The 23,311-nt window shown below is 37.2% G+C and overlaps 1 protein-coding gene across 2 annotated transcripts in view; it reads right to left on the bottom strand.

The window, feature by feature from the left end:
- The window catches only part of CRISPLD1 (cysteine rich secretory protein LCCL domain containing 1), a 51,762-nt gene that overhangs the window by 13,673 nt on the left and 14,778 nt on the right, over window positions 1-23,311 (bottom strand). For both annotated transcript variants that reach the window (XM_069600330.1, XM_069600329.1), the window contains 8 exons: window positions 7,195-7,313; window positions 6,711-6,843; window positions 5,487-5,602; window positions 4,607-4,707; window positions 2,748-2,888; window positions 2,515-2,575; window positions 2,344-2,410; window positions 2,033-2,163 (listed from right to left, as the gene is read on the bottom strand). In XM_069600330.1, the coding sequence (XP_069456431.1) occupies window positions 2,033-2,163; window positions 2,344-2,410; window positions 2,515-2,575; window positions 2,748-2,888; window positions 4,607-4,707; window positions 5,487-5,602; window positions 6,711-6,843; window positions 7,195-7,313 (869 nt within the window). The remainder of the gene's footprint in view (window positions 1-2,032; window positions 2,164-2,343; window positions 2,411-2,514; window positions 2,576-2,747; window positions 2,889-4,606; window positions 4,708-5,486; window positions 5,603-6,710; window positions 6,844-7,194; window positions 7,314-23,311) is intronic.

Raw genomic sequence — 23,311 nt, 5'->3', positions numbered from 1 at the left:
TATACAAGGAGTAGTATAAGAATTAATCGTCTGTTTTATGCCAAACCCATATGACCTTCAAGTATGAACCAAATCAATACCATTCTTGATATCAGAGAATGACCTCTTTTCATTATCAATCTCAAAAACTTATAGGTAACAGCATGAAATAATACACATTTGTATCTATATATTTGTTTCTTATTAAAATTAAAATTCTCAATATACTCATGCTCTGTCATCACAGAATCAATTTATTCTTTCAACATAGTCAATACAAGGCACTGTAAAAAGACTGCTAAATAATAAGTACCTTAAAGGACTGTGCATTATTCATTTTTTGTTCCCTCTAGTACTCCTTATATGCATTATTAAAGCAGGAATAAAAGAAAAGGCACACCATTATATATGAAATTTTTAATTGGTTTATCTATACCAGCTTTTCAGAAAAACATCTATTGCAAAAGGTAATGCTTATTTGTGATGGTACTTTGACACACTCTGCAAATTTCAAGAGAGTTTCTAAAATAAATAATAAAAAACAACTTAAGGAAAAAAAGTAAATAATAGGATAAATGTTCTCTTTTTTGTTCTGTTTTTTGTATTTTTTAGTAATAGGATAAATGTTCTTTAATGCAACACCTGGTGTTTGCCTTCCTAAAGTGATACTTAACATTGATTACTTATTGATGGTAATTAACAAATATCTGTTGGGTAAATAAGTTAATAAATAAGTGTTTCTATAAAACTTTTACTTAAGAGAATAATTGCTAATGCCTGAAAAACACACATCAAGCCTTTGAACAAAACTATATATATATACCACATCATCCCACCAGTTTTTAAGGATCTTTAATACAAAAAAATTCTTTCTAATCATTGTGAATTCCCTACTGTGGAGTTTTTTGCAATTGCATAGTTACAAAGAAAGGGCAACTATGTCATATTTCCTAAGAAAAGGCATCTCAAAATGAGATTCAATGTTTATTATTTTACACAGGAGAAACTACAAATCCTCCATTTCAAAAGTCTACATTTTTCTATTTTCTACAGAGACTATATGAAAATATTTTGTTTTAGAATAATATATTTACTATGTTTAATGTGACAAACATTTCAAAAGTTAATCCATGCTTTTGTTGTTGTTCAGTCATTAAATTGTGTCCAACTCTTTGTGACCTCGTGGCCTATAATGCCCGCCAGGTTCCTCTGTCCATGGGATTTCCTAGGCAAGAATACTGGAGTGGGTTGTCATTTTCCTTCTTCAGGGGACCTTCCTGACCCAAGAATCAAACCCATGTCTCCAGCACTGGCAGGCAGATTCTTTACCATTGAGCCACCAGGGAAGTTACCAGGGAATTATTCTTTTATGCGGAGTCAAATTACATTTTAAGGAGAAGAAAGATGACATGATGATACATTACGTATTTAGAGACTTTTCAAAATGCTCTTTTATCTAGTACTTATCTTACTGACAAAGTTAGTGTTGCATAAAATAAATAATTGTCTTTAAACAAGAAAGAAAGAATATGCAAATCAATTAGTCTTCTTGGGCATTTTCTATCACAGGTGAAAAATGCATTGTTTCATAATGGGAAAAACTATAAATTTTTACATTCTTAATGACACGAAATTTAAAATTTAGAGTTTTAGCATTATCTGTATAAGTTGGCTCAATGTTAACGAATCCGCTTGCAATGCAGGAGACACAGATTTGATCCCTGGGTCAGGAAGAGCCCCTCGAAAAGGCAATGGCAACCCACTCCAGTACTGCCTGGAGAATTCCATGGACAGAGGAGCCTGGTGGGTTACAGTCCACAGAGTCTGCAAAGAGTTAGATACAACTGAAGCAACTTACTTAGCATGTATAAGCAAAAGGGTTCAACTGAATTCAGAAACTTTTCCTTCTTTTGCCCATGGATATTATGTAGCTGAAATAAGCCTTTCTATCCTCTCTCTTTATCAATTAAATTCTTCTGTGCTTTGTTCTAAAAGAAAGTAACTCATTGTTGCAACTTAAAATCTCTGGTCACAAGATTATTTAGGTACTTACCCAACTGTTTGAACACCATTTCTATTGGATTTGATGAAATAATGTTTCCTTCCTTGTCTAGTGATATCCACCCAACCACCATCATTGTCTATTATCCCATAATGAATTGCAGCCCTACAGATACTGGATTGCTGGGAGAAAAGAAAGAGAGAAAAGATGGTGAAAATAAGAATTCTGCATGGGATACCACTCTTTACTATTTATGGCTTTAAACATTTCTTAGCAAAATATCTATAAATACATAAACTATTTTCCCATTAAAAATCAAATATTATTTGAAAAGAGTCTATCCTCAAATTTATAATACTTACCATTTCATAATGTACACTGCCAATAACTTTAGCTTTACTATCCAAACAGCCAGCAGGGCATTCATATCTAAATGAAAGAAATGGGAAACAAAATTTAGCCTCTCTGAATGTCTGTATAAAATGAAAGTATTTTTGTATCTTGTCAATTAATTTTGATTGCAATCATATTACCTATTACAGGTTGTTCCTTTGCACTGATCTCTTAATCTTACTTCACAAGAAACAATTTGAGCTAAAATTTAAAAGATAATTATAATTTAGTTGATGTACAGCTGCTCTGATTCAACCATACAGTCTAATGCCAAGTTTTTACCACTATAAAAATGTTCAAGATTAATAAAATACAGTTGAATATGTCAGCAATGTAAACTTTACAATTTTTGTAAATAATATGGAGGTCTTACACATTTGCTGTGTGCTTATGACTTCGTTTCTGTTACTATCATCTGCTACTGTCCGGATGTGGGTATCAGGGACTTGTGACTGCTGCCGTTCAATTTCATTTGTTTCTTCTTCTTGAGGAGGATAGTAACTATCTGATCCTTCTGTCAGAGAAAAGGATTTAAGAAATATGAGTTCATCTTAAATGTGCACAAATTATCAATAATGACACATCTTTATATGCCTGTATAACATTTAATACTACTAGAAAAATCCATACAGTATATTGGCACATGTTTTGACTTACAGTAGTGACCTTACATACTGCATTGGAGTAAATAAAGCAGGTGCATAAACTTTTGAGCCCTTGATTCATTTATGCTACCATTTAGCTAATATCAAATGGAATCATTTCTAAGCTTTCCTTATATTTTAAAGTGAAATCAATGATTTGCTTTCATAATGACACTGTGAAATATATACAGTGATCTAAATGAAGTTGAGGCTTGGTGAATTTTCATTTCTTTTCTCAAATGAAACCATATTTTTAGGAGGATAACACTTAATATTTTCAAAAGAATCACATTTAAAAGTCTCCTGAAAGGAAATTCAGCCTAAGAAGAACTGATATTTCCTTGTTATTTACCACAATATCAGTTTCCATGGAAAAGTTTCTATTGTAGAAGGAAATTCAATGTGCAGAAAGAAATTCAATGTGCAGAAATTTTAATTTAACAATGGAAAATATGCAAACATTGAATTTAGTATTTTTTCCCAGGCTGGCTTAATTGATGGGCACATTTTGAAAATGTGGCTATTTTCATCTATGTCCAAGAATTCAGAAACTAAAAAAAGGAAGTATGAATTCAGAGGAGAGTCAGCTTTAAAAAACATTGTGGTCACTGACAATGGAGCAAGCAGGTTGGAGATTTAGGGGTAGAACGGATGGAAAACAGACTCGCACACAAAGAAAAATATTTTTAGGAACTAAAAATGGCTCATATAACAGAGTGAAATATATGGTTACTTCTTGTCTACTTATTATACCTAATGAGCACCCAATCATTAAGGGAAAAAAGATCTCTCTCTGAGTCCTGAAAAGTGGCTTCATTTACACATATTTTCTAATACACTTGGTCTGCATTAATCTTCATTTAGTCATCATTAAGAATAAAGTAGTACAAGAGAGTAAAATGTTCACTTGGATACCCAATAAGAGGATGACCTTCACAAAGGTTTGTCAGGTAAGTTTTATCTTCATGTGCTACAAATAAGACACCATGCATTTACTTTACATTTACTTTTGAGGACATCCAATGTATGTGAGACAGCACTTTTTACAACAGTTTTATAATATATTTTATGTATATATATATGCACATATATTGTTATTTTGGCATGAGAAATTATATACTTTTGCAGTAAGAAGCAGAGAATTAGTATAATTCATTGGGCATGGTTCAATAAGAGTCACGGATAGGTATTTAGGCAAAAATTTTTAGAGCACTTAAAATAAATTGTGTTAAACTACTAAATTCTTCAAGAAAATTGACATTCATGGGAATAATTCTGGCCAACACTATATCAAGATGGTTTTTAAGACTGTAAATATACTCATCACTCTGGGATAATTTCAAAGTAAAATTAAGTGGTCATCTGAAGCAATCATGCAACTTTCCTTTAAATATAAATTAGTGTAATAGATTTATTAATGTTATAAATATTCTTAAAATATGTTAAATGATTTCTTCAGAATATTTGAAATAGAGTTCTAAAAACTTTTCATGTAATAATTAAATGTGCTTTTTGGCTTTTTAAACACAAATTAATGTGGAAGTTGTATTAAAATATAAATCAAACTGAATGTTACAATGGCACACACCTTTGTAGCACAGATTTTCTCTACAGCCTCCTCCAAAACTCGGTGGGCAAGCAGAACAGGGCCGGCCATGTTTGTAGGGGGCATGGCCCCACCAGTTTCCCCTTAAAAAGATAATTCACTCCATTAAATGGTAGTTTATTTTTCCTATTTTTGAGAAATCTTTATACTGTTTTCCACAGTGGCTGCACTAATTTACATTCCCAGCACCAGTGTACAAGGGTTCTCTTTTCTCTACATCCTCACCAACAATTTTTTATTTGTATTCTTTTTAATAACAGTATTTCTGACAAATGTGAAGTGACATCTCATTGTTACTAAGTTTAAACATACACTGCTATCCCATTCTTTTGAAAATATTCTAAATAATGTGCTATATGTATTGTTAAGAATTACAAAACCAAACTTCTGCAAAACACTAACCTCTGCTATGGGATATTCATCTATATTCCATTTGTCTTAATAAAAAGAGATTTTTGACTTACATTTGACTGAAGTTTAGTTGTATAGTATTTTCAATGTAATTATTTGAAGGGTCTTTACACAGATGAAAATACATTTCTCAGTCTATAGTTTCCCATATCTAATAAACCCAAATTATTAAATATTTACACAATATAATAGTGCAATAAATAAAACTGAAGGCCTAAAAATATGATTCTTATCTTTATAAAGATCATAGTTTCAATTTTCACATTCCCTTTAAGCACCAATTTTATGCATCAGGCAACCATAATTGTTACCATATTAAGTAAAGTGAGTAAAACCAGTGCACTTTACTTCATAACACACACTGAAAATGAGAAAAAAAGTCAAGAATATAAAGTTATATCTACATTGTTAAGAAATATTTATATATAAAAGCAATGTTTCGTCTACTCACTTTGGGGAATAATTGCACACCAGGTAAACAGCTTTGGGCCATATTTGCCCCCAGATGTTCATGTTATGGCACAAATTAATGGCACAGCCTATTCTGTTACTTGTTGCCCACACCACCTACATCAGAGGGGAAAAAAGGCTCAGAGAAAGCAGGTTGAGATGAAATAAAACAACATATCTGAGAGAAAATGTATAGAAGTGAACTCGAGAACCAGCTGTTACCATTCAAAATGAAATGAGGCAATGTCCAAAAGGATATTTTTCTAGAGATTTTGGGAAGTCCTTAATTTAACTTAAAAGAGAGAGAGAGAGATACATAATAACTGCAAATGAAAGTGTCAGGTGCTTAGTCGAGTCCGACTCTTTGTGACCCCATGGACTGTACCCCACCAGGCTCCTCTGTCCATGGGGATTCTCTGCAAGAATATTAGAGTGGGTAGCCATTCCCTTCTCCAATTTTCATATATAAAACCTAAAAATCTCAAATGTTACACATCTTCACAAGCCTAAATGGCATATTAATTTTTTTTATGAAAAAACCTACCAAAGAAAGGAAGAGAAATTCTCATCTTAAATCAGAAAGTACTGGAGCAAAAGTTTAGGTGTTCAAATTTCTCACATTTTAATGCGTCACTGCCTATTAGGGAACCTCCTGCTGATCTTAATCTTGGACATGCTAAGGTATACAGAAGCATGCTTTATATTCAGTAATAATTGGTCATAGAAAGTCTAGAAACTCAGATCTGTGGTGAGTTTTATCTAGTCAAATCTGCCATTAATTGGTTGATTTAGTAGTTTAGGACATATCCAATGGGAACACTGAGAATTTTTGTAAAAAGATAAACGCTGCATGCATCAAATATACTGAATGTCATGGTAAATAAAACCATATTTTTATTTTTGGAAAATAAAAAATAATGACATCTGAATATAAAGATGGTAAATTTCCTCCCATCTGCATTTATCAGGGCTATATTAAAGTATTTTAAATGTAAAATCACTGAAATAATATGTTTAAGGAAATGTCTATACCTTTCTCTATTATTGTTTATAAAAATTTATAAGCCTATTCTACATGCATCTATAGATTTGTAATAGCCATACTAAATGATACAAGGAAGACAAGTGCTCAGTACTCTATAAGTTCTCCTACAAAAAAAACAAAGAAAACTTTGTTAGTTTACACAAATTCAGAGGAATAAGGTATAAGATACCCTAGACATACCTGTGTATAATGAGTACATACAGGACCAGAGCATCTGAATGGACAATACGGGTTACACTCATGTTCATACGGGTAGCTAAAGTCTCTGACTTCATCGTACCATGCTTGCACATGAAAGGTTGGGGGCCTGTATCTTTTTGAAAGAAAATAACCACAAAGATCAAGTAAGGCTGGAGAAAATATAAAACTAAACATTGCTGAAAGCACTGATAAAATGTGGCAGAGAGGCAGTTCTGTGGAATTTATTCATATTAAACACTTTTGCCCATTACATCACTAATATATCAATTACTTGAAACAAAAACACGTCTAGGATACTGCTGATCATTCTGCTATAATATTTATTTTTTTCTTATTTGTCTTGGTGTGACTGCTTGTTTTCCTTTTAGGCACTAAGCCTCTGAAAACTTACAATGATGCATTAGTAAGTATTTCATTTCAAACTCTTCTGTTTTCAGAAACAAAAAGTTATATTTTAAGCTACCTTCCCCAGTGGGCTCCCAAATTCTGTCCAATTGACGGAAGCAAGCTTGCAGGTCCATGTTCCCACAAACAAGTTTCAGCCCAGGATTCTGCAGACCGTTCCAGTTCTACATCCCAGGTCTACGATTCAAAACAAAAACAAAATACAGACAGGAAAGTATAATGTATATAGAGAGTTTGGACATTTCTTTAGAGTATACAGTTAGTCAGTTACGTTTTCTTCTTTCTGACTTCTATGCAAAGACAGCATCTTAATCTGGGTTCTCGCCATCTCTCACCTAGATTTTTGCGCTAGCCTCCTAATGAATCTCCTTTCATCCATCCCACATCTCTCCAATCTGCTCTATAAGTGTTAAGAATTGCCTAAGTGGACACAAATACACTTAAGTGATTCCTCTGTCTAATCCCATTGAACAAATCCCAGTACACATAAAGTCCAAATCCTCGCTCACAATATCCCCTGTCATAAAACCTGTTATTCCTTGCCTTTGTTAGCACTATTTCCTCTGCAGAACACATCCTTGTCCCAATTATTTGTCAGACAGATCTTTACTCTTATCATGGTCCAACTTTATGTAATACATTCTTGACATATTTTCATTTATCTTAAACGTAAGCCATTTCCTCCTTTGGACTCTGGAGCTTTGTTACGCTCTTTGCCATGTGGCACTAATAGTAAACAACCCGCCCGCCGACGCAGGAGACTTAAGAGACATGGGTTCAATCCCAGGGTCGGGAAGATGCCCTGGAGAAGGGAATGGCAACCCACTCCAGTATTCCTGCCTGGAGAAGCCCAGGGACAGTAGGACCAGGTGGGCTATAGTCCATGGGGTCGCAAAGAGCTGGACACGACTGAAGAGACTCAGTGTGGCACTGAGATGCTAGCATTCATCTGTATGTCTCTGTCACGGACTGTGAGTTGCTTGGGGACAGTTGTTTAACTCATGTTTGTAACTTCAGCTTATTATCTATGTCTGTCATATGGACAAACTGGTCAGTAAATGTTGGCTGAATAAATGAATGGTTAATGAATCTGAATTCCATAAAATAGAAATATATTTTTGTACACAAAAAATTCAACAAGAGTGACTAACTCACACTTTAAAAATACTTGATAAAGAAACATTTACAATTACAAAATCATTACCAAAATAATTTCATATGTCCCGAGTTTAATATTCAGTTTGTTAATTTGAAAATCAGGCAGCATAGTGAATGGGGTGGTAGAAACAAAGAATTTTCCAATACTGGGTTCATTACTGGCACAATTATAGGATTCTGGGCATGTTAGGAGGATAGAAAAATAGGCCTGTAACTAGAAAATGAGGACACAACCTAAGGTGAAAGCAGTGAAACTGGAGAAAAGCAGACAGACTGAAATAATGTTTAGGAATTTAAATTCCTAGAAGTTGATGGATGACTAAGGGCAGGCGGTGAGGGAAAGAAAAAAAAAAAAAGGTGAAGACTGATGAGATTACCAAACTGTGAAAAAGAAAAACAGAAAGAGAAATAGATTGTTGTAATAGAAGTGTATGTCTCTGCACTTCAATGCTTATTTCAAGGCTGATGGGTGAGGTGTCCGTGATACACACAGTATATATGTCAAGTGGAGAGTGGAGATAGACGATTGGGGTTCTGGGGAAAGAAATATACTCCAAAGACATGAAGTTATTCCTTCAGGAAGATGATACAGAATGAGAAAAAATGTAAAGAAAACTCTGGGGTTATCAAAATTGAAGAGGAGAAAAAAAAAGTTTAAGTAAAATGAACAAGGAAAAGTGGAGTCAAAAAGGCTAAGGGAAAACTGAAAGAGGATTAAATAACAAAAGGCACAGGACAAGAGATTCCAGGAGTAGAGAGTGGGCAATTAAGCTCAAATGTTACAGAGAAGTCGAAGAAGATGAGGTCAGCTCAGTACTAATTCATTATTAAGAGCAACTTAAGGGATTTCCCTGCTGGTTCAGTGTTTAAGAATTGTTGGAGGTTCATATAGGAACAAAGAATAAAAAATAATTTCGTTGGGAAATTAAAAAAAAAAAAATCCACCTTGCAATGCAGAGGAGATGGGTCTGATCCTTGGCCAGAGAGCTGAGAATTCACATGAAAGCGTTAGTCACTCAGTCATGTCCCACTCTTTGCAACCCCATGAACTGTAGCCTGCCAGGCTCCTCTGTCCTTGGAATTCTCCTGGCAAGAATACTGGAGTAGTTTGCTATTACCTTTTCCAGGCAATCTTCCCACCCAGTGATTGAACCTGGGTCTTCTGCATTGCAGGCAGATTCTGTACCATCTGAGCCACCAGGGAAGTTCCTTTTAAAGGATGGAAGAAACCTAACCATGCTTATAGGTCAAAAGGACAAGATACTAGAAAACAAAACAAAAGGAAAAAAAAAGTATGTGTGAAGAAGGGACTTTTCTTCATTCTATGTATAGTCTCCATATAATCTTGCAACAAACATTCTTGCTAATTCAACTGTGGATCTGAAATACATAAAATCATGCTTTCAAAGCCAGAAAAAGAAAAAGTATACAAAATTAGGAGAATACTGGAAAATCCCATGGACAGAGGAGCCAGGTGGGCTGCAGTCCATGGGGTCGCGAAGAGTCGGACATAACTGGGCGACTTCACTTTCACTTTTCACTTTTATGCACTGGACAAGGAAATGGCAACCCACTCCAGTGTTCTTGCCTGGAGAATCCCAGGGATGGGGGAGCCTGGTGGGCTGCCGCCTATGGGGTCACACAGAGCCAGACACAACTGAAGTGACTTAGACTTAGACATCTTTATTATCTACCAAAAACACACACAAAAAAAGAATATTTACATGCCACTAAAAAATTAACAGCATAAAAGTATCTGGATTTCATAAAAACTTGAATTTCACTTTGAATTAATATCTAATGTTCAAGACGACTGGTTTTGTGGTATAGACATCAAAAACGTATGCTATCAATAAGCATTGGGTAAACACTTTGCCAAAAGTGAACATACTATTAATTAAATTCATTACTTAAATTAGACCTAATTTTATAATTACATATTATGTAAGATGCAAAGGCATAATTCAAATTACTGTCATTATTTACCCAAACTAATTAGGTAAGAAACAAAGAATTTGGCTGAAGTCCCAAAAAATGAGCAAGATGCTGATTTCCTTTTGTATCCAGGTGGTCAGAGAGACAGTCAGTCTCAAAAGCAAGCTTACTTCTAGGAAGAGTTCCCTGGTTAGTAGGTTGTCCTTAAGAGACAAACAAATTTTTGCCTTCAATTTTGAAAATCAGGTTCTTGCATAATATCTTAGTCATACTCATGGCTCAGCGGTAAAGAATCCACCTGCCAATGCAGAGACTCGGTTCAACCCCTGGGTCAGGAAGACCCCCTAGAGGAGGAAATGGCAACCCACTCAGGTATTCTTGCCTGGAAAATCCCTTGGACAGAGAAGCCTGGTGGGCTACAGTCCACATGGTGGCAAAAGAATTGGACACGACTTAGCACCTAAACAACACCACCACAGTGAAAATATATTTATCCATATGTTTCTAATCTAGCAACAAAGCAACCTCACAAAGAGCAGCCAGGTACCAGATGAAAAACACAAACATTCCTAGATGGAGAAGGAAAAAAAAATAAAAAGGCCTTGAAACCATTAGAATGGTTTTAAAACACTCTTCCCACGAAGGGTGGAGTTGAATTCCCTCCCCTCCCCTTTCGTTCAAGCTGAGTTAGATAGTGGCTCCCTTCTAACAAACAGAATAGCTTTGTGAGATTTCCCCAGCTAGGTTAGGAAATAAAGCCTCTATCTGATTCTTTCTCTTAAAAGACACACATCTTAAAAGACCTGAGTCAACAAATTAGGATTTCAGCTACCCAGAAGAGGTAGCTAAAAAAATAAGACGGAGAGACCACACAGAAACAGACAGAGAGATGCAAGAGAAGTCCCTACTGTTTGTGTTTTCCTAGCCCAGACACGGGACTTGTAAGTTTGCCTGTCCAGGTCACTACAGCCCCAAAAGAAGAACCACCCAGCTAAGGGAGTTCTTAAGGCCCTTATTCAAGGTCAATTTACTCTTGTGTTACACACAATTCTACAACCTTAGACGTCAGTTTTTCCTACAAAATTGATGGATTCTTTCGAGAGAAGATACACAACTATTTCCAAGTTCACAAATATGTTGTATATCCAAAGTTTGTTTACATATCTGTTGTGTAGAAACTGGAATAAAATCTACAACATATCATTCAAATGCTTCAGGCTATGTTTTCTTATTTGTAAAATATGTCAGTTGAGATAGAAGACAATTCAGGTTCCTTTAAGGACTAAAATTCAATTGTTGACTATATATTATGGACAAGTTGTTTTTACAGCATGACTTCTCTTCTATTTAATCCCTAACAATGGGGGTGGGGGACATCCCCGGTGGTCCAGTAGTAAGATACCACCATCCAATGCAGGGGGTGTGGGTTTGATCCCTGGTTGGGAAACTAAGACCCCACATGCTGCAGGATGTGGCCAAAATTAAAAATAAATCACACTCACTAAAAATAATAAAATAGGGAGTGGATCATATCAAATTAACTATGATAATGCTAAAACAGGGACAAACATTATTTTAATGCAAGAACTGAGGCAAAGAGCATGCAGCTAAAATTTGCTATTAATATTTAATAAATATTAGTGACAATTTTGAAAGTAATCAGTTGAAGAATCTAATCAAGCCTTGCTATTTAGGATAAGTTCAATAATAGGAATCAAGAACATTCTTTAAAAAAAAAAATCACTGAAAATATAGCTGTCCTGGAACAAATACTATCATATAACATGACAACAGCACAGAATATATATTTTTATGCTACAATATAATATTTCAGGTTTGAAGACAGGCAATAATTCATACCCATCCCATTTAAATGCAGGTTACTCTCTATACATTTCTATTTAAATTCAGGATTGTAAATTAAATCAAGATGGCCTAACCAGCTTCATTTTTTCTCTCTGAACTATTCACCCAGGACTAATTTAAAGCCAAGCCACACTTAAAATTACCATTTCTTTATAGAACGGGTACTTGAGGTGTGCAGAAATAAAAACCACTCTATTTTCCAGCTACATGAATAAACTGTTCCTTCTGAGAACATAGTAAAGTCTTCAATTTAAGTTTTATTACTAAAAGAAACATTTAGAATATTATTAACATACTTTGTCTCCGGGGTCATTTTTCAACCAGTTGAACATAATGGTTCTATCATTTCCTGTGTGTTATGTATATGAGAAACCTTAAACCTTGACAAAGGACTTTTAAAAGTAAACCCTGAGATTCATAGTAGTTTTAGCACTGAAAGGGCTTCCTTGGTGGCTCAGACAGTAAAGAATTTGCCTGCAATGTGGGAAACCTGAGTTCAATCCCTGGGTTGCAAAGATCCCCTGGAGAAGGAAATGACTACCCACTCCATGATTCTTGCCTGGAGAATTCCATGGACAGAGGAGCCTGGCAGGGCAGAGTCCAGTCCATGGGGCTGCAAAGAGTCTGATACAACTGAGCGACTTTCACTTTACTTCACTTTAGCACTAAAACAATGTGTTGTAAAATCTGAAAATTATGTAGCTATCTAGACATATACAGAAAATTCCATTGACTGCTCTTCTTTGCGAAATGTGGTGAGCATACACAATTCATACTCCTACCAGAATACCTGTTATGCTATTATAATAACAGTCAATGATAGCTGCAAATCGTTGAGGAGTGGAGTTTTTAATAGAGTTAATATTGCTGGCTTACCAGAGGTTGCATCCCTATACATGAGGCAAAGACAATCATTAGTAACATCACTCTTTCTCTTTGATACTAAGAATAGCTCCTCTCTTAAAAAGGATTCAGTTCAGTTGCTCAGCTGGGTTGGACTCTTCGCGACTCCATGGACTGCAGCACGCCAGGCTTCCCTGTCCATCGACAACTCCCAGAGCTTGCTCAAACTCATGTTCATCGAGTCAGTAATGCCATCCAACTATCTCATCCTCTGTCATCCCCTTCTCCTTCAACCGTCTCATCCTCTGTCGTCCCCTTCTCCTCCTGCCTTCAATCTTTCCCAGCATCAGGGTCTTTTCCAATGAGTCAATCTTTGCATCAAGTGGCCAAAGTACTGAAGTTTCAGCTTCAGCATCAGTCCTTCCAATGAATACTCGGTCTGATTTCCTTTAGGATTGACTGGTTTGATCTCCTTGCAGTCCAAGGGACTCTCAAGAGTCTTCTCCAACACTACAGTTCAAAAGCATCAAATCTTCGTCACTCAGCTTTCTTTATATAGTCCAACTCTCACATCGATATATGACTACTGGAAAAACCACAGCATTGACTAGATGGACCTTTGTCAGCAAAGTAATGTCTCTGCTTTTTAATATGCTATCTAGGTTGGTCACAGTTTTTCTTCCAAAAGATTTTCAAATATATTTTCTTTACTATTGTACATTTATAGTCACTAAGTTGTGTCCAACTTTTACAACCCCATGGGCTATAGACCACCAGGCTTGTCTGTTCATGTGATTCTCCAGGCAAGAATACTGGAGTGAGTAGCCATTTCCTTTTTTAGCAGATCTTCCCAACTCAGGTATCAAACCAGCATCTCCATGATTGACATGCAGATTCTTTACCACTGAGCCACGTGGGAAGCCCATTTACGTAACCTTAAAATTCTTGTCCTGGAAATCACTGTTATTTTGCAGTGTCAAAATTATTGTTGCAGTACATTAAACCAGAGTTGAACGCAATGTTATTTAGTCACTAGGAATCTGCCTGAAGAGCATTTTCTTATAATTGAGGCTTCAAAATTGTTAGTACAAAAACTAAAGAGAATAGTAGAGTATTTTTCAAATAAAAGTCAAACATTAATTTGAACTTTTTAGTTAATTATTAGTACTAAAGATTGTATTAAAGTGCATGGAGTAAAGTTTTGTGACATTGCTTGCTTGATTTTTGTACTTAGACTCCTCACACATAAATCCTCAAAGATGAGTGGTAGGCCAAGGAAACCAGAATTGAAAGAGACACATGTACCCCACTGTTCATTGCAGCACTGTTTATAATAGCTAGGACATGGAAGCAACCTAGATATCCATCAGCAGACGAATGGATAAGAAAGCTATGGTACACATACACAATGGAATATTACTCAGCTATTAAAAAGAACACATTTGAATCAGTTGTAATGAGGTGGATGAAACTAGAGCCTATTATACAGAGTGAAGTGAGTCAGAAAGAAAAACACCAATACAGGATATTAACGCATATATATGGAATTTAGAAAGATGGTAATAATGACCCTATATGCAAGATAGCAAAAGAGATACAGATATAAAGAACAGACTTTTGGACTTTGTTGGAGAAGGTAAGGGTGGGATGATTTCAGAGAAGAGCATTGAAACATATATTACCCTATGTGAAACAGATCACCAGTCCAAGTCTGATGCATGAAACAGGGCACTCAAAGCAGGTATACCAGGATAACATGAGGGATGGGGTGGGGAGGGAGGAGAGAAGGGGGTTCAGGATGGGAGATACATGTACACCTGTGGCTGATTCACATCAATGTATGGAGAAAACTACCACAATACTGTAATTAGCCTCCAATTAAAATAAATAAATTATTTTTTTTAAAAAAAGGATGAGTGGTAGGGATGGAGATGACATATGTCTCTTTATCCACAAAGATACTGATGACACTTCCTGGTCAAGGTATCATGATACTTAGTCTACCGAAGGAAATATTCTAAATGACACTGATTGGGCTGGCCAAAGTCTGTTCAGGTTTTTTCATAAGATGCTACAGAAAAAAATCTGAACAACCTTTTTGGCCAACTCAATAGCTTAGAATCACCAATGAAAAAAATATTATGAGTAAACAAATAAATTTTAATAGGAAATTGACCAGCATGGTCTGACACCGTTAAATGCACATAGAAATAATCTACTGACTGGAAAGTCTCACATAATTTAGTAACTGTTTAATGTCATTGTAAACAGGGAGAAATAAGACTGCAAGTTTTTCTACCATTCCAGAAAACCCCATCTAAGTGGCTTAAGCTATGTTAAGTCTTTTCGAAGATATGCTGAGACATGAAAAGACATGTCTTTTCGAAGACATTCTTGCCTAGAAAATCCATGGGTTTTCAAGATAAATGCATGGTCCTTGACTATCTTACTGGACTTTTAAAATATGCACTGCTGTCTGGCAAAGTAACAACATCAAAGCACAATAGTGTTTTGAAAATGCAGTTACGCTGGACATCTAGACCTTGGCTGAAACCTCTGGTCTTATATTCCTACCAAAAACTATAAATTACAATGAAACTATAAAATTTGGAAATGAATTCCATGAACATCTGTCTTTTTTAGATGTATATATCTGCATATAGCTGGAGAAGGCAATGGCACCCCACTCTAGTACTCTTGCCTGGAAAATCCCATGGACGGGGAAGCCTGGTAGACTGCAGTCCATGGGGTCACGAAGAGTTGGACATGACTGAGTGACTTCATTTTCACTTTTCATGCATTGGGGAAGGAAATGGCAGCCCACTCCAGTGTTCTGATGACAATAGAGCTATTTCTTAACTAAGAAGCAAAAGTTGATTTGTGAATTTCATTCTTGATTGCAAAGCCAAAGTGTTTGTTGCTCAGTCAGGTCTGACTCTTTGTGATCCCACAGAAGCTCACCAGGCTCCTCTCTCCCTGGGATTCTACAAGCAAGAATACTATAGTGGGTTTCCATGCCCTTCTCCAGGGGATCTGCCCAACCCAGGGATCAAACATGGGTCTCCTACATTGTAGGCAGATTCTCCACCATGTGAGCCTCCAGAGAAGCCTAATTATGATTCTAGAGAACTGTTTCTGAATCATCGCTATTGGATAAAGTTTTAATACTGTGCCAAACAGAGAAATAAAACTGAAAACCTTCAATAAAACTTCCCAGTAAAACTTCAGCGTAACTGAGTAAGACAAGAAGTTATTCTCAATAAACAGTTAACACCAGGTATCTCTTCAAGCTTAGTCCTGAAAACCCAATGATAAATCTTCGAAGTAAGGCACAGACTTTCACATGCAATTTTTCTACACAGCTAAAAGGATGATCAGGATTTTCTACCCAGCTCGTGAATGTACAAGCAGTTGAAGAAAATCAAAAACATATAGAACTATCTCTTTCTGCTGCTGCTGCTGCTGCTAAGTCGCTTCAGTTGTGTCCGACTCTGTGCGACCCCATAGATGGCAGCCCACTAGGCTCCTCTATCCCTGGGATTCTCCAGGCAAGAATACTGGAGTGGGTTGCCATTTCCTTCTCCAATGCATGAAAGTGAAAAGTGAAAGTGAAGTTGTTCAGTCATGCCCGACTCTTAGCGACCCCATGGACTGCAGCCTACCAGGCTCCTCCGTCCATGGGATTTTCCAGGCAAGAGTACTGGAGTGGGTTGCCATTGCCTTCTCCAATCTCTTTCTAAACACCACCTTTAAAAGATAATTCTTATTTTGCCAGCCCTTCTGGAAAAACAGATTTATAAATATCCATCATATGTCAAAACAGAAATCCCTCTCAAACCACTGTTGTGTTTTCTATTTACATCAGAAAGTGCAATCCCCAAATCTGATGGAATAAGCCGTCAAGGTGATCTGCTCAACAGCAATTAACTGGAGCTCTAGGAAAGAACTTGTTTCTCAATGGAAGTAACATAGTTGACAGTTCACAATGCTTCAGCTTCAAATTCCAAAAATAATGCCTCATTGTAAAATCTTAGCCACCTTACACCCTGATGGTGGTATTATCAGAACTATAATGAAGAGCCAGACATCAAGGAGATCAATCAATCACTCAATCTATGCTAAAAGAGCCTATGAGGTTTTTGTGACAAAGTCATCTGGTACAAAAAGCACTGGAAAATAGTACATTCCTTACAACTCAGAAATTATCTCAGGTGTTTTAACTCCTGTGCTTCACCTGCTTTGAAAAGACTTTGTAGTCACAGGGAAAATGCACGAGGCTCAGATTTCAAAGGGAACACCTGTGTTTCTGGACAGAGAGGCTTTGCCAGGTACTGAGAAAATAGCAGGATCACCCCAGGGCAAGGCACATATGAGGGTCTCCTGGAAATGACAGAGATGTGAGGGAGATGTGGCAGTGTTTTACCTAAAATCGACTTCAAAACAAAGCCTTGGAAGTCTTAGCAAAGGAGCGACTTAATGATTGAGGAAACTGCCTCTTCAGTTTACTAAAATTAAAATAACTTTTGGAATGAAAATTTCATGTGTGGGTGAACTCACAGGGTCATTTTAGTTACACCCACTGTTTTGACATTATACAGACAGACTGAACGCATGATGTAAGGCAAATTGTCCTCGTGACGCTGCAGAGCCGTGAAATCAACAAAATCCTTACTTTTCTCCAGAATGTCTGCTCATTCGCATTTCATCTCCTTGCCTGCTGCTGCTGCTAAGTCACTTCAGTCGTGTCCGACTGTGTGACCCCATAGACGGCAGCCCATCAGACTCCCCCATCCCTGGGATCTCCAGGTTGCCTAGGCCCTCCCAAATCTGGCTATAACTTACCTACCTCACTTACCACCCACCCCTCCTCAACCTGAGCTGACACTACTGCTGACTCTACTGGAACATTAAAATGCCTGTACATCTTCAGGAGATCTTGTTAAAATTCAGATTCTGACTCAGTAGGTCAGGAGAGAAATCCAAGTTATGACATTTCTAACAGAAGCATACAGTGAATAACCATACTTCAAGAAGCAAGGTTCTAGTACCTGTCCATTCATATTCCTCAGCCACTGAAGCCATCAGAAATTTTCCCCTATGAGACTGTTCTTTCATTCCTCCCCTCCTTGGTTACTTAAACTTTATCCTTTCTCCAAAGTCCTGTTAGCAGTCTCTCTCCTCTCGGAAGTCATTTCAACCACAATACGTATTCTATTTATCTCACCCTTCTCTGAATTGTCTTATTAAAGACAACAATCACTATGTGTTCTCCGACATCTGTTTCTACTTTGGATTTTAATTCTCAAAGAAGAATTTTAAATCAAAAACTGTCTCATACCTTTTCTGTGTTTTCCATGTCGCCTAATATAAAACTTGACATACAATATATTACCAATACGTACTCATTGACTTTCTCTAGCCTCAGCTGGCCTGGCCTGGGCAATAACTTGGATCACAAATACGGAACCTAATACCCTGCATCAAACATACTAGTGTGCTATAAAATCAGGTGAAAGGGTATTCGTGATGCTGCTGTTGTTTATTAGCTAAGTCGTGTCTTAGCCATTAGCTAAGTCTTTTTGCAATCCTCTGTACTGTAGCCCTCTAGGCTCCTCTGTAATGGGATTTCCCAGGCAAGAATTAGAGTGGACTGCCATTTCTTTCTCCAGGGGATCTTCCCATCCAGTGAGCAAACTTGTCTCTTTTACGTTGGCAGGTGGATTCTTTATCACTGAGCCACCAGGGAAGCCCAACTGATGACATACCTAGGCTAGGCTAAAGATAAATTTTTGAATAGTTGAACATGGATTATTTTTGTAAAGGCCACATCTATTTACTGACTTTGTGATAAATTCAAGGCTATAATGCTTTCATTGTTTTTGTTGCCATTTAGGAAAGAAGTTGTTAATCTTTCAGTTCAGTTCAGTTCAGTTCAGTCGCTCAGTCGTGTCCGACTCTTTGCGACCCCATGAATTGCAGCATGCCAGGCCTCCCTGTCCATCACCAACTCCCGGAGTTCACTCAGATTCACGTCTATCGAGTCAGTGATGCCATCCAGCCATCTCATCCTCTATTGTCCCCTTCTCCTCCTGCCCCCAATCCCTCCCAGCATCAAAGTCTTTTCCAATGAGTCAACTCTTCCCATGAGGTGGTCAAAGTACTGGAGTTTCAGCTTGAGCATCATTCCATCCAAAGAAATCCCAGGGCTGATCTCCTTCAGAATGGACAGGTTGGATCTCCTTGCTGTCCAAGGGACTCTCAAGAGTCTTCTCCAACACCACAGTTCAGAAGCATCAATTCTTCGGCGCTCAGTTTTCTTCACAGTCCAAATCTCACATCCATACATGACTACTGTAAAAACCATAGCCTTGACTAGACGGACCTTAGTCGGCAAAGTAATGTCTCTGCTTTTGAATATGCTCTCTAAGTTGGCCATGGCTTTTCTTCCAAGGAGTAAGCATCTTTTAATTTCATGGCTGCAGTCACCATCTGCAGTGATTCTGGAGCCCAAAACAATAAAGTCTGACACTCTTTCCACTGTTTCCCCATCTACTTCCCATGAAGTGACAGGACCAGATGCCATGATCTTCATTTTCTGAATGCTGAGCTTTAAGTCAACTTTTTCACTCTCCTCTTTCACTTAATCTTTAAGACTATATTTAAGAGACCTCAGTATTTAAGGAAACCCTTTAGTAATTGAGAAAGTACAATACCATCTATCAGTTTTCTAAGTCTTGATCTGTTAATATTCCAAAATCACTGCAGATGATGACTGTAGCCATGAAATTAAAAGACGCTTGCTCCTTGGAAGAAAAGTTATGACCAACCTAGAACGCATTTTAAAACTAACAGCATTTCCTGGTTGAAACAGAATTAATCAAATCCTTTTTCATTCCACCCATTTTAGAATCACTGCTGAAAATCTTGTCATCTTTTTACTTTTTTATTCATTCCATTTGTTCCCCTTCCAATTAACATAAATGGAGCTCAGAGTACGTGTCAGCCTCTCAGCTGAGGAAATGCAGAAACTACTAAAGCACAGTTCCTTCCCACAAAGGAAGGTAAGGCAAGAGAAAGAGAAGGATGTAAATAACAGAGGCAGGGACAGGTATGAAATGCTGTAGAAGCCAAGGAACTGGGGTTAGAGTGTACCTAACTTTGGACAGGTGGGTTTAGACAAAAAAAAGCAGATTAGTCTTTAGGTGAGACCTGAAGGAAGAGGAGAAATTCACTGGAGAAAAAACAAGATGCACAGAAGTCATTCCAGCATCTGCAAAAGCAACGGCTTGGCAAGATGCCTACAGCCTAAAAAGCTCAAGGTATATGGAATAACGATGCAGATGATTTTATAAAAGAGCACTGCTTTTCATTTGTTTAGATGTATTCACTGCATTCACCGAACTCAAGTAACAAAACTCTTCTCTCAGCCTTTTCTTTCTAGACAGGAGTTCTGAGGTTCTTACTTCATCTTCATTCAAAAGCCTCCCCTCCACCACCTCTTTCTTTTTTGGCTTTAGTTTCCTGTCTCTGCACAACACCTGATCTCACTATAGGTTTTTTTGAGCCCCTCAGTCAATCATTCAATATTTCAGATTTGGATTTGCCACGTCTTGAACAAACACAAGAAACAGTGTCGTATTTTATTCCTAGCACCTTTATTGGATTGTCTCCTGTTTAGATAAAGTTACCTGAACTGTTTGAGTTGCAACAGCAACACAAAGGGGAGAGTTATAAAAAGTAACTCCCATGCTCATTCTTGGGTCTTATCTAATAGCTCATTATCTGTTCTAGCTGACCTTTTCTATACCCCCATCTCTACCCCCACCCCTCACCTCTGTTCTTGCTCACTTCTGAATTCTTTCTTCCTTCTCATTCATGTGGCTTTCTGAGTTTATCCTGTCATTGACTGCACCTCTGTTTTCACTATCCCACAGAACTGTGCCATTAACTAATTTTGAGATTCCATTTTCCACCACTCCTCCAAGTAGATAGATTTAAACAGTGGGTCTTGGGAAATCTTATTGTTTAAGCTTCTCTGTCTTTTTGGTTTCTAAGCACTTCATGAAAGGGAGTGATTTCTATCTTCCTGCACTAATAATTAAGAGTTGCTCCCTTAATTTGGGAGAATGGCATTCTAACATGTATACTATCACGTAAGAATTGAATCGCCAGTCTATGTCTGACACAGGATACAGCATGCTTGGGGCTGGTGCATGGGGATGACCCACAGAGATGTTATGGGGAGGGAGGTGGGAAGGGGGTTCATGTTTGGGAATGCATGTAAGAATTAAAGATTTTAAAATTAAAAAAATAAAAAACTAAAAAAAAAATAAATCACTATATATCTGCAAAAAAAAAAAAGAGTTGCTCCCTTAGAAAAAAGAGAAAGTGAATGTGAGAGTTGAGGTGAAAAAGGATCTGGATCCTAGCGTCAATTTTTAATGTCTCTTTTTAGACTCCACTTCCTCTGGACAGCCTCAAGCTTTCTACTCAGCGTTCCATTCCCAGTGGCTGAGGGACCGCCACAGCGGCAGCCACATCACCTGGGAGCTTGGCAGGAATGCAGAATATTGGGGGCCACCCAGACCTCCTGAGTCATAATCTGCATGTTAACAAGATTCCCAGGGAATTCATATGCACAGTAAAGCTTGAGTGACCCTGGACTAAAGCACCTGATTTCTATTCCCCAAATCATACCTAGCCGCTTTTTCATGAAAAACATTTTTGCTACCCTTAATTTTCTGGTGATTGAAAATTTTCTTTGATTAAACACTTAAAACATAAAACCTGTCTAGCCTGTTAGATAATATCCATGTTCATATTTTGCCTTTGTGGTTGATGAGCTTCTAATAAAGAAAATCTGTTGCCTTTTTCATAGTAAGCTATCAAGAAAAAGTTGACTTAGTTAACTTAATTGTATTTTATTGAGTCTGTTAATTAAAAGAAAAAGAGAAAAGAAAAAGTAAGATTCATTGGCTTATAGTTCTAGGTTCTTATATTAACCTCACCAGTTTAATAACCCACTAATCCAAGTCACATATCTGGATCATTCCCATAATTTATTTTTTGGAGTTCCCATACAATTAGTTGTATTTAACCTCCAGTCTGCAATTTGAACCTCAAACACATTATGTGGTCTGTATCTGTACTTGATTTGTATTACAGAATATCTGAACATTTTTAAAATCAACCCCCTTCTCCCACCTTGGCTAACATGACTTTAATCTCATTCACGTCTCTAGGAGCTGCCTAGTCAAATGCCCTCAGAGGTCAAGCAGGTGACACCACGTGCAACGGCTGAAGAGTGGTGTGACCGATGGCAAACCAGAGAAATTATTACCTTAAATCTTCCTGCTTTTTGGAAATACTTGACTACTACATATGATAGGGGAGAAGGCAATGGCACCCCACTCCACATATGATAGGAATACATACTGTAGTAAACTTCCCTATCAGATTTTGTAACTTAAAGCATAGTGAAATAAATGAATACAAAGTACCTCAAAACATCTCATGCATTTGACTCCAGAGATCTTTATGTAATAACCCCAAAAATACCTTTTCATAATATCCCATCCTTACACCACACTCCATTCCTGCGCTCTCAATCTCAGCTGGCAATCTTGCTCCATACTTCACTGGGAAAAACAGAATTATTCATACGAAAATTCTCTTTTTCCACTAAATACACCAAATGTACCTACAGCCTCAGCCCTTCCTGTCAGAAGGAAAAAACTGACTCTGCATTTATATTTTCTCCCTCTCATGTCAAGCGCTTTTACAATTTGTGTATTTCCACCAACTTCCAAGCACACTCTTTAAAAAACAAAACCAAAAACATTGCCATATACCCATGTAGTGCTAGCTAATTCCATTCCTCAAATCGTTCTTAGCTTTCTTTGCTTATTTCTCCTTTCTGCTCAACCTCTACATATTGCTGGGCCATGGCTCAATTTAAAGCATTCAACCTTCATCCATAAAAATCTTCTTGGATGGTTTTATCCAGTCAGTTAAGATGGTTCTTAACAGCATCCATACATCATTTCCACACTTTTATCTCAAGTCCCACTTCTCCACTGACCATTAAACTCAGCTGAGGATAACAAGGCAATGCAAAATAAGCTTTGCCTAAAGGAAACCCCTGATTTCATCCTTACCTTCTCTTGTTTCTCTTCCTATCTCAGTAAATGCTTGTTATCCATCAATATGCTTAAGTAAGCATATTGGGCTTCCCTGATAGCTAAGTTGGTAAAGAATCCACCTGTAATGCAGGAGACCCTGGTTCAATTTCGGGTTGAGAAGATCCATGGAGAAGGGATAGGCTGCCCACTCCAGCATTCTTGGGCTTCCCTTGTGGCTCAGCTGGTAAAGAA

The sequence above is a fragment of the Ovis canadensis genome, chromosome 9 (genome assembly GCF_042477335.2).
Source record: "Ovis canadensis isolate MfBH-ARS-UI-01 breed Bighorn chromosome 9, ARS-UI_OviCan_v2, whole genome shotgun sequence".
NCBI classification, from domain to species: domain Eukaryota; kingdom Metazoa; phylum Chordata; class Mammalia; order Artiodactyla; family Bovidae; genus Ovis; species Ovis canadensis.
This window is presented reverse-complemented; position numbering and strand designations above follow the sequence as displayed.